At 38.0% G+C, this 12,474-nt stretch overlaps 1 protein-coding gene across 1 annotated transcript; it reads right to left on the reverse strand.

Moving 5' to 3' along the window:
- Positions 1-417: 417 nt before the first annotated feature.
- Positions 418-12,032, reverse strand: LOC139738717 (cyclin-dependent kinase 10-like). The gene is made up of 11 exons (XM_071649353.1): positions 11,886-12,032; positions 11,092-11,164; positions 10,580-10,651; positions 10,001-10,103; positions 8,265-8,467; positions 7,007-7,136; positions 6,110-6,233; positions 5,147-5,286; positions 4,526-4,578; positions 2,966-3,041; positions 418-584 (listed from the first exon to the last, which is right to left on the reverse strand). Exons 1-11 carry the CDS (start codon positions 12,030-12,032, stop codon positions 512-514), a joined length of 1,194 nt encoding a protein of 397 aa, XP_071505454.1. The 3' UTR covers positions 418-511.
- Between the last annotated feature and the right edge of the window lie 442 nt (positions 12,033-12,474).

Raw genomic sequence — 12,474 nt, forward strand, 5'->3', positions numbered from 1 at the left:
TCACCTCATTGCAAAATGAAGAGAAATCCACCTTCCAACTGCCTCTTGCACAAAAGAAAAATGGTATGAAATGCAAAATCTCTAGGGTTGGAAACTCTTGAGGGTGCAGATCTCTTTCCATCAGATGCGAAGAATGGCCATGTCAAAGTTGAACAGAGTTTGACTGGAGGTGGGAACTCGGCACAAGTTAGCATTTCTGATTAAATGACCTTGACAGTTTGAGTACATCATAGGGGATCATGAATTATAATAATTTTATGGTCCTTATTTGGGAGCCCTTATGTGGAACCCGAACTCCTTTCATCTGGCACTGATCTCCTTCATGCATCTTCACAGCAGGTGTAAGGGCAAACATTTGGAACCTACAAGTCCCATGGTATCAAACACCTCAAATTTCCACCAAGGATGAGAAGCCGCCTGGAAATGGGGTGTAGCGACTCCTCACGGAATAGCGAGTTCAGATGTTCCAACCCAACAAAGTGTTGTTGAACAAAAGTTTCATGGACCGCTATCATCTCTTGCTCTTTTTGGAATCACTTGACCCAAAGGCCAATCCAAACTCATTCTTGCCATAAGGTGCAGGCCTAGAGGGAAAAATGGAGAGAAAATTCCAACACAATTAGAATGTACATTGTATACATATCACATCAGAAACCACTTCCTCCTCCAACCCCCCCACCCCATATCCCATATGTGTGTATTCTGGAGATCTGTAATTTTGTGATGCATTTCGAATTCCAAAGATATAGGAATAATTAAAGCACAAAGGATTTAATGTAGTCTCAATAAGTGTATTTGATCAATTCCCTTTTACACTAAACAATATGTTGGTAAATTATCATTTGCAAGGGGTGGAATGAAGTTCAGTAATATTCCTTGTTTATCAAAGATAATAAAGCTGGCAGGTGCTCCTTGGAGAGTGTCAAGTTTCAGTAGTTACAATGTAACATGATACTTCTCATACAAAACTAGAGAAGCATTCTGATAGCACAGACCTCCGCCAAGCAGCTCATTTCCACCACTGATCTTGTTCTTCTACGGAGATCAGTGATTTCCACCCATATGTATATGCATGCTGAAAATCGCCCGATTTCCCAATATAGAAGCCTTTGTTACATCATCAACCCTAAGCTGAGTGGCACACCTCGTCCTAGCAGAAACTAGCGCACACACTTTAGTGCACGTATGAAAACCACAAAAATGTGCCATTGACCCTACCTGCCAAAATATCACAAATCCTTCATAAAATCCATAAAAATTTCTGGATTTCTACCAAAATTTAATCATCTATTCCTTGTGAGATTCTCCACCTTTCCTGCAAGTTTCATCCAAATCCGTTCACAGCTTTTTGAGTTATTTTGCACACTGACAAAAAAACCAACAAACCAACAAACAAACAAGCCAACAGTAATGAAAACATGACCTACTCCCTTGGCGGAGGTAATTATTTAAAACAATCTTATATCTTAGACAGATAAGTGCATTATTCAAAGTCTACTTACACTTACAAGTGCTCTTATATGCATATAAGCACATAATATACTGTACAAAGAAAATAGAAGACAGTTAGAGAAAACAATATACAGACAGACTTGAAACATTGTTAAACCAGAAATTATTGCATGCATGAAACTTTCGCAAAGAGCCAAGATTTGAGAACGTAAAATGCACACAAAAGGTTTTATCTGCACAATGCACTGAAGGCCAGAGACGATTGGCGAAAGTTTTATGCCGCAAAAAAAACTAGAAATGTCGCTATGGCGACTGGTATGCCTCCGCCATAATGCATGATTCTCCTAATAGGTCTATAGTACATGTGGACAATGTGTGATTACATTTTCACAAAATTGGCAAAATATTAAAATGATATGTTTGTCACAAATGTATCGAATGTTTACCTTCCTTGACCTATGTTTAATTGGATGAATAGGAGAGCGTGTACTTTAACTTCGACTTTGACCCTTTCATAAATTTACGCACTTGAGTAATTGTCAAGGTATGGAGAAAAAGTGCAATTTCTGTATTGAGCAGTAAATTGTTATCATTTTCATCTGGCCTTTGATTCATAAGAGAATCACTGTCAGGCAGAACATACATAAATAAGTACTAAGTTTAAAGATTACTTGAGCCGCTTCCGAGATATGGAGAAAGTAGTAAGTTCAGCACTTTCACTTGATATTTGACCTTTTGACCTTTGACCTTCTTGGCAAAAAAAAAAATCACAGAGAATCTCTAGTGGGTAATATACATGCATACATTAAGTTAAAAAAAAAATAATCCTGCTGGCATTGCATAAATATAAGGAAAATAGTACAATTTCGAAGTATTGCCCTTGACCTTTGACCCCTGACCTTTGACCCCATGAACCCCAAATTCCCTAGCTAACTACTGCCAGTCAGTACATGCATGTATACTTTGTTCCATAAAGATACTTTGAACAATTTCCGAGATACAGAGAAAAAAGTGAAATTTTGACATTTTACTTGACCTTTTGACCTTTGACCTTTTGACCTCATGACCCCAAACTTTCACCAAAGAATTTTTATTGGGTAATACATGTATACACTAAGTTTCAAGAAAATATCTTCAGGCATTGCATAGATATGGGGGAAATAGTGCAATTTTAAGCATTTGACCTTGACCTTTTGACCTTTGACCTTGAGCATGTGCACCCAAAAGTTGATCGGCACAACTTCACCCCCTAATACATATACATGCCAAGTTTCATTAGGATACCTCAAAAGGTTTTGATAGTTACCCTGTCCACAAAATTCATTACAGACGGACGGAAGGACGGACGGACGGACGGACGGACAACCCGAAAACATAATGCCTCCGGCACCACTTCGTGGCGGAGGCATAAAAAAGCCATTAGCTCCGATTCGCGAAAGTTTTACGTCATAACTGTTTTTGGTTTTACACTAGATAAAGGCAGAGCGATATGGACAATTGGATATAAACCTACCGATGCTCTGGTCGAGTGGCTGACTTCCTCTTGTTACGGTGCTGAGGGAACGTTGGCATCAGTTCCTTATCACAGGCTGTAAACAGAAGAGATACAAGATAATCAGATACATAGAGATTAACAAATGAAAAAAATCTATTTAGCTCATATGGCTTATCTGAAGCTGAGTGGAAGAGCCATGCTAATCCTACTTACTGTCTACACAGATAGCACCTTATACAATCGTTACACAAAAAGTTATCATAGTAACTGGTCAGTAGTTTCCATGCACGCATGCATGTGTATGCATGTGTGTGTATGGTAAGACAGGTAAACTAAAGGGTCCACGATAATAAATTTGTGCAAGATGGAGTCAGTGTGACAAAAGAGGGAGTCCTTCCTCCAACCAGTGAAGTTTGAACCAAATCTCCAGTGTGAATCAGACTGTTAAAAATAACAGCAATCTCCTCATATGTACAATAATGCAATCTGTTAGTTTAGTACAGTACTACAATGCTATTTGGAAAAAAATATACAAAACACATTTCTAAAACATAAATTGAATTTTTCCCATTAAAGGGAACCACACACACACACACACACACAAAAAGTCACTTTAACACATGAGAGATTATTACAAACATGCACTTGGCGCTCCATAGTTTTTGTCCATGGTTTAAACCATGGTTTCATTTGTACCACCTCCGCGAATTCAGGCCAATAAGGTGAAGTCCAGGTGAGTGTTCCACTACACACACATATACCCAAAGCACAGAATATCATAGCTGCAAACTTCCCCCTGCATCAGTTGCCTATTAAAGTTATCCATGAAATCTCAGAATTAGGCTGTCTGTCCTGTCCTACCTCAGTCTAATGTTTTATTTCCTTCTTTGAGTACTCTCTATGTGACACTTTCTAAGAAGCTCTGCCCACAAGTAATAGAAGACAAGAAGAAGATTAACATTCAGGTGCAAGTTTCTTCACTTTGTCTCCCTCTACAAATTATTTTTGTTAAGATCTTAACTGCTATCTGTAAATTAACAAACATGTCGGAAAAAGGAACCAGTGGGACTCGAGCCTGTCATCTACTAGAGGGAGACAAAGTGAAGAAACTCGCACCTGAACCTTCACCCCTCTGAATAATATCTTTCTTTCATTTAATATGCCTTGTCCACCTTGGACTATTTAACATAACAATGTAGGAATTTTGGAGCTTCGGTATTTGTTCCTTTTTCATCATGTCACTGCCGGCAAACAGGGACAGCCTGGTGGTAGTGTCGCTGCCCGGAAAGCAGTAGATGACAGGTTTGCGTCCCACTGGTTCCTTTTTTCCGACATGTTTGTTAATTTACAGATCAGCAGTTGCAATCTTAACAAATTTAATTTGTAGAGGGAGACCAAGTGAAGAAACTCACACCTGAACCCTCACCCCTCTAAATAACATCTTTCTTTCATTTAAGACTAACATTTCTGCCAAATAGCACATAGCGCACATAGAGATATAATTCGACGGCAGCAGGTATTATGTCTTCCCTCAATACTTTGGCAGGTTGACATGATACGAAGAGAAGGCAAACTTACGAAGCGGTTGCTCCTTGAAGTAAGAGCTCTGCAAGCTCTCCTCAGCTGTGGCTCTGCAGATCAAAACAACAGCAACAAAGATAAAGAAATGAAATATTCACTGCTGGGGTTAATATTCCAAGTACACACACCTCTTGAGCTACAGACTCTGAAGGCAAAGATTTCTGAAAAATCCACATCATTTTGAGATGAAACAAAACCATGACAAATGCATACTCATACATTTTCATGCATGATTGAAGCAGCTAATGTTAACTAATTTGATATAAGAGCACTTGTCTCTAGAAGTGTTGTTTACTTCACTAAGTTTTAACAATAACAATTTTGGGCATTACAAAGAAAAGTGCTTACCTATGGAAAATGTACATTTTCTTTTGCGGATGCTCCAGTCTCTACAGAAAATTATCATCTCTTCTAATTTACAGCTACTCATGACAAGACTAAACTGATACATTGTTTTCATTCATTACTATGAAAAAATTACATGGGGTGGTTGACATTTAGATTTCTTTATATAAAAAAAAATGAAAATAAATGTGAACCCAGGTTACAGCTCATTAAACTAAACCATGACCCCTTCTTATCATATATGTCTCTCAGTATCCCTCGGTGTGTGCATACCTTTTCTTTGGGTTGTACATGAAGAGGAAGTTGAGAAGACGGAGGCCAGCCTGAGACAGCCACTGTAGCTTTGCCTTGAGGTTATTGTATGGCTGCTTCTTGAGGGTGAAGTTCTGGAGCAGCGGCAGTTCTGAAAATCCCTGATGATAGAACACAGATACACACATCCTCACATACATAAAATCATAGTTGTGTACCCATTTGACTGTTTTGTAGTTTGATACATTGAAAAAAATTAATTATTGGTTTTTCCCTGAAAGAAAAGGAGAGGAAAGGGTGATTGAAGGTGAAATAAATGTAATGTGGGAAAAGTCAAATCAAAATCTTAACAGGAGATATAATCCTGACTAAAGATATACATATGCTTGCACCTAAAACCATTATGGTGATCGGGCTTTTTCTGTTTGTGCCAACCATGTCTGGAACAACCTCCCTACTCATATTCAGTACTCTACCTCCATTGACATTTTCAAAAAGAAACTCAAGACCCACTTATTTGAAGAAGAACACCGATGATTGTGTAATAAATGGATCATTTGTACATGTAGTGAATTTACATGTTTGTTTCTCTTCTTAATTGTAAAGCGCTTAAAGACATTTTGGTCATAACTGCTATATTAATTCTTCATATGATTATTAATACAAGCTGAAATGATTATGACTGTACATAATTGTACTGATGGCTATATTTCTATATCTATTCCCATTTGTTTCTACCCATCCATCGATATATCCAGTCAAACTTGCTTAAGTCGACCTCGCATAAGTCAAATTATCGCCTAAGTTGGAGGTCTGTTCAAGTCCTCTTCTCTCTATATTCTATTGATTTTACTCCCTTATAAGTCAAATTTTCTTCAAGTAGAAGCTATTCTTCAGTCCAAAAAGATTTGACTTAGGCAAGGTTGACTGTATCTACATGTTACACTAAAAAAGTATATATGCAGAGGGAAAAGGTGAGCATACTGGCCAGATGCTGTCGTTGGGAGTCCCCAGGAGGTCGATGATGTAGTTGATCTGGTGGAGCTCTGATGTTCCAGGCATGAGGGGCTTATTGGCCAAGAGTTCACCCATAATGCACCCTGCTGCCCTTGAGTTGCATAGAAAAAAAAAAAGGGTATACATAACACATTTCAAACAACAACAAAAAATTACGCCACAAGCACAAACCTTTTAAGTACTGGCTACAGCTTTCAGAGACTTTTTGTAAATTCTCTGTAGTCTTCAAATAGTTCATGTGTTAGTTTGAGATGGTATGATGCAGATTGAAGCTCACCAAGTATTCTGAAGTCCTGACGAGGACTGTTGAGGTATTCTTTTTCAAGTGAGTTCTCTGAAGGACCGTGCAGTTCACTATTGGGGCTCAATCGTTTTGACAAACCGACTGTCCATCATTAGAAGTGAAGAATACCAACAGCTCTTTTCTGAATTATCACATATGATGCGATCTAAGCTATCTACATGCACATCATACTTGAAATCTGTTGTTTGAAGTCTGCATAGATCTTGAACAGCTGTGTCAGTCCTAGAAATTTCTTGTACAGAGACAATTATCTGAATGTTTGCAATACTGCAAATAAATATTCCACTGAGCTGCAGTGTTCAGTTTGTGTGGAACACGAAATAACATTGTCTACAGTATAATTATCAAAACCTTTTTATGTCAACAGCTTTTCACTTCAAATGAATAGTTCATTTGGTTGTTTACTTCTTCTACCCATAACGTAGTCTTTGTGGCAATTGCCATCTTTTTTTAATCCAACAATTTGAATGAATGACCACGAATAAAATTTTAATTAATGAGTGAACACTGTCAATGTATGAATATATCACAGGGTATATTATCTGGTTCATTTTCCTTACCACATGTCGATGGCTGTTGTTTGTTCTGGTGAACCAAGCAAGAGCTCTGGTGCCCTGTACCACAAGGTCACCACTTTTGGGGTCATAGGTCGCACTGGGAGACCATACTTTCGTGCAAGACCAAAATCCGCTACATGAGAAATTAGACAAAATTATGATATATATTACAGGAAAGTATGCCAATATAACAAGCAGGAATTCATAAATCAATAATAATAGCAAAATGCATAGATATAATGTTGCTATTTCTATTGCATTATTTCTTTCAATGTTTTCCTTTGCTATTTAATAAATTTCAGCAAAGTGATGATACACATACTTCATCACATCCTCTCTGTGCCATAGAAAAGGGAATATAACTAAGGCAACAATGTCAGAAAAAACATACATAAAATCGCATCTTTTCTAATAACTATTTTCTAGTGAAACCGGTACTTAACATCAGAGACATGACAATGAACTCACAAATAAACAAGATTATCACAAGTCGGCTATGTTTGAGTGAAATTACTCGATGCATTATGGAATGCGTCTTTTCAATTTGGGATCACAGATGAAATACAACGCATTGAAAAAAAATATTCAAAAAAACGGTCAAGGAAGTCCACTCAATCTGATCACTACCATTACATTTGTCATTCTTCACAATAAGGTGACAAAGCCCTCTGTATTTCAACAGCAAAATATTCCTCCCGACATTTGGCATAAAATTATATAATATAGACATCTAACTGCAAAATGAAGTAAATGTCAATACTGAGGTAAAACACACCACATTGCTGGATGGACAAAAGGAAGATTGTGCAGTCATATCAATCTCTGACAAAAAACCATCTTCCACCAGCTTGAATTTTATGTGCCATGGTTTAAAACCCCTGTGTGCCACGTCATTCTCAGACAGCAACATAGTCCTGCTTTGGGAAAATATTCCTTGTTTCAAATCTATGTAACTTTCATATCATATTTTTGTTGCCCTGGAAATGCAGTGCGCAATGTTGAAGAGATAGTCAATCACCTCATAAATAACAAGCTACATGTGGCAGGAACGGAATCGCGAGAAACGCTTTCACTGTACTCTGGCATTTTGGCAATTTATTGATCAGTTTGGGCGGGTTTGTGGGTTAGAGCAGAATATGCGAACTTAGCACACCGTAGACTGAGTTGGACGTGCGAACGTGGCACATGAAGAGTTAACAGTACTCCACTCACACCAACTTCTGATATCTGTTGCATCCCATCAAACCCCATTTGGACTCACCTATCTTCATGCACCCCTTATCTGTAAGGAGGAGGTTGGAGACCTTGAGATCACGGTGGATGATAAAGTTGTCATGGAGATAGCGCAGTCCTCGCAGCATCTGGAGGGTGAGACACTTGACCTGTGCCTCGGTGAAAGGTGAAGGCATGTTGTCTAAGAGACTAGCCAGGTCCTGCTCACAGTACTGCATCACCAGGAAGATGCTACATTATTATTTTTTGGGGAAAGAAATGAAATCATTGAATTTCAGCTATTTTGACACAGAAAACACATCAAAACATTGTTGCCTGAGGATCAGAAGGGTACTACATTTTGTATCTCAGAAGGCTTTGAAGAGTTACATCACAGGACACTACAAAATCCTCACTTGCTTATTAAAATAAATGGTTAATTGGACAAATTTCCTATACATTTCAAGAGCAAGTACCCATCTATTTTACTTGCTAAGTAGTGAATTTCAGTTGCCTCAGGCAAACTAGCACATGGGTCTTTAGAACCTTGCACCCACCTAGCCCTCAAAGTGCTAAAATGATGATGTTGCATTTCAAAGCTGCAGTTTATATTTATCTTATTTTTGAGATAATTATTCTAAGGTAGAACTTACATATAAAAATATAAGCTGGCATTTGTTTATCTGGATATCTAATCAAAGTTGTCTGAGCCAGGATAACTCTGCACTGGTACTCAGGCTTGTTTGAGACAAATATTTTCCATGATGAGGAAATGTGTTTTGACATTCTCCTAAGGAATAGGATGAGGATTGCATCACTGGAGATAGAAGAATAGCTGAAAAGGAGGAGATATGAGGTGGAAAGGAAAATAAAGTAAGTATGAAAATATGGAGAACTAGATATATCGCTACGGCTACTGATATGCCTCCGCCATAATGCATGGTTCTCCTAATAGGTCTATAGTACAATGTCTTGACAATGTGTGATGACAGTTTCACACAATTGGCAAAATATTAAATGACATTATCTAAACCTGGCCTTTGACCTTTGACCTCACAGTTCCAAAGAGAATCACTGTTAGGTTGAACATGCATAAATATGTAAGTTTCATGATGATACCTTGAGTTACTTTCGAGATATGGAGGAAAAAGTGCAATTTAGCACTTTCACTTGACCTTTGACCTTTTGACCTTTGACCTTTTGGCAAGAAACTTCCCCAAAAATATATATTAGGTAATACATGCCATACATCAAGTTTAAAAAAAAAAACCTTCAGGCATACTGCATTTTAAGGAAAGTAGTGATATTTTGAGGAGTTGACCATGACCTTTGACCCCCTGACCTTTGACCCATGACCCCCAACTTCCCTAGATAATCACTGCCCATCGGTACAAGCATATATACTAAGTTTCATGAAGATACCTTGAACCATTTGCGAGATATGGAGAAAAACATGAAATTTCAATTTTTTTCACAAAATAACCTGTGACCTTTGACCTTTGACCCTGTGACCCTAAAATCCACACAAAGTATTATCCCCCAAGGATATACCCTCATACCAAGTTTGATGTAAAACCACCACACAGTTCTTGAGATATCGACAAAAACAAAACGGGACGGACAGACGTACGGACGTACGGACGGACGGACGGACGGACGGACGGACGACCCGAAAACATAATGCCTCCGGCCACTTCGTTGCGGAGGCATAAAAAGTCCCAGATGAGCTGCACTGAAAACTCTGGTCACAAATGTGACTTCAATTTTTTGCACAAGGTCACTGACCTGTCTAGATGCTGTCCCACTACCACTTCCCGCAGCTCCACGACGTTCTCGTGTCGCAGGTTGATGAGAAGATGGATCTCCCTCAAACTGCTTATGGGTAGACCTGCACATGAGGGTAAAAAGTTACACGTTTGTCATCAGCAGTATGACTCTAACCTGCCACAATGTTGATTATTTGCAATTCATGTCAGATATCTTATGTCTTTAACTGTTTGTGTATTCAGTACTACTTCAGGAATGAGATTACTAAAGCAGATACATGTTCACATTAAATAAAAGTCATGCCTTTTGTATATATTAATTCTTCTTTTAAAAACAGATAACACAGTCACTTCTATAGATAACGTCCTTTGATAATAACACTTGAATTTACTTTTAAAAGCACACCATATTTTCTTCGTAGGATTAGAGTTTCAATGTTTATCAATTATTTCAACAAATTTTACACTCTTTAATGAACTGATTAGATGATGACTAAAATTAGATTTTATGCAATTCAAACAAGTGTGAAATACCATAATAACGGCCTGAAAAACACATGATAAAGCATGCCAACTTTCTCATTAAGAAATGTCTCACCATCCTTTTCTTTTTCCATCCTCACTTTTTTGAGGGCGACAATCTCCTTGCTCTTCATGTCACGAGCACGATCTGCAGAGAGAAACATCACAAAGTTTGTAACTCACAGCAAACAATTTGCGTGTCTTTCAGACAGGAGTGACAGGCACATGTTTCTCGCTGTAGATACACTCACTTGGGTATGACAACAGTTTGATTGACATATGGCAACTTCATGTATCTCACATTTGCATGTATAGTTGTATGCTGGTTCAAGAACAAAGCAGCATCACACAAGTAGAACTAGGCAAATTTAAGGTCCAATATTTTCCATTTATGAACCTAATAATATACTTTTTTGCTTGTTGCTTATCAAAAGGAAACTGAGTAATATTCACATCATAGAATAATAACAACAACAACAACAACAACAACAACAATAATAATAATAATAATAATAATAATAATAATAATAACAACTGCATTTATATGGCGCTTTATACTGGAATATGTGATCCATGTATGGTACTTACACACAATGCCATACGTCCCTTCACCAACTCTGTTGAGCTTTTCAAACTCAGATACACTTCTGCAGAGTCCAAGCTGGAGAAGAAATCAAGAAATTAACATTTTATAACTTATCAATTGCTGCCACTTCCAAAAGATCATTCTCGTACCTCATAAAAGGAAGCCACACATATACATCACCCTAACTTCAAATCTTTCCATTATCTTTGAATGTATAAACTGTACATTTGATCTGCAAGTAGCTTGAGAGATCCAGAACACAGGTCGCTATACAGTTTACATGGCACTTTCTAAACAATGTAGGTGATTAATTATGACAAAGCTCACGCCACAGATTGAGCAGTGCCTAAAATATGTAGCGACATTTCTGCTGAGTGCATGGAAAACATGTAAACTCCTAAGAAATAATATAATGTAATACAAGGTATTCAATAAGGTACATTCTCAGTACATATTTTGACTGTGGTATTTATCAGGTAAATCTAAATCACTAGGCCTACTGTCTGAGGGACTGCTCAAATGAACTTCTGCAGTCATGTGATAAAAGATGTCATTAAGAAAAAGAAATCACTGTTAAGTATTCTTCCTTACCAAATAAGCAGATCATAAAACCACATATGATGATTAAACAACAAAGTTTACGTACACTGTATGTCAATCAAGTTGCAGGTTTCAATAAGGCAAATCGTGAAATATCCGGTACAATGAAGAAGTGTATATTGATGGGGTAAATCAAAGATCTACACTGTTCTACTCTGCACAAATTACCTAAATAGGCCTGTGAATTTTTACTTACTCTATCTTCGTCAGGAATCTTCATCTGCTGACCGGTTGCTATGGAGGTCAGGTGGGTCACCTTTTCAGACAGGCTTGTTGGAGACATGCTGTTCTCTGAGGACTGGCGCCTTAGATTGCTGGATGATTGGTTGTCATGGCTAGTCATCCTGCAGTGTGCAGTGTTTCAGTTGATCAGCCAATGATAGAAGATGACCGGTTCAGTTGATGGAAACCAAGCAGTGATCACTCATACTATGGTATCATTGCACTGGGCAAAGAATACAAGCAATAAATATCAAACAGTTCATATCATAGTGATCTAGATAACTCTACCTAGTATACATTAACTTGGTCGGCATGGTTGCAATATTTCTGTTCGCTACACAATTTTGTGACAATATCTTGTCGTTTTGACCAAATAAAAGATCTGTCTGTAGGCTATCTTGTTGTCAGTGATACTGATAAGATATGTTCCGCGGAGACTCGAGACTGCGTCTGGCTTCAGTCAGGGAATCCCATAAAATATTGTAACCGTTTGGTGGTTTCTATCATGATTTCCCCTTCCCCCTCCCCCCCCCCCCCCAAAAAAAAGGGGAGTATCAAATTTA

The sequence above is a fragment of the Diadema antillarum genome, unplaced genomic scaffold (assembly GCF_040938485.1).
Source record: "Diadema antillarum isolate AM-2024a unplaced genomic scaffold, OU_Dant_1.0 seq00000765_RagTag, whole genome shotgun sequence".
Classification (NCBI taxonomy): domain Eukaryota; kingdom Metazoa; phylum Echinodermata; class Echinoidea; order Diadematoida; family Diadematidae; genus Diadema; species Diadema antillarum.

Bases quoted from the DNA above. Each gene is read 5' to 3' on its own strand.
- LOC139738717 (XM_071649353.1), bottom strand. From the start codon at position 12,032: ATGACTAGCCATGACAACCAATCATCCAGCAATCTAAGGCGCCAGTCC. The intron at 10,652-11,091 runs GTAAGTACCATA...TTCTCTCTGCAG, and splicing joins AGGGACGTATGGCATTGTGT to ATCGTGCTCGTGACATGAAG. The intron at 585-2,965 runs GTAGGTTTATAT...TTTTCCCTCTAG, and splicing joins GCCACTCGACCAGAGCATCG to GCCTGCACCTTATGGCAAGA.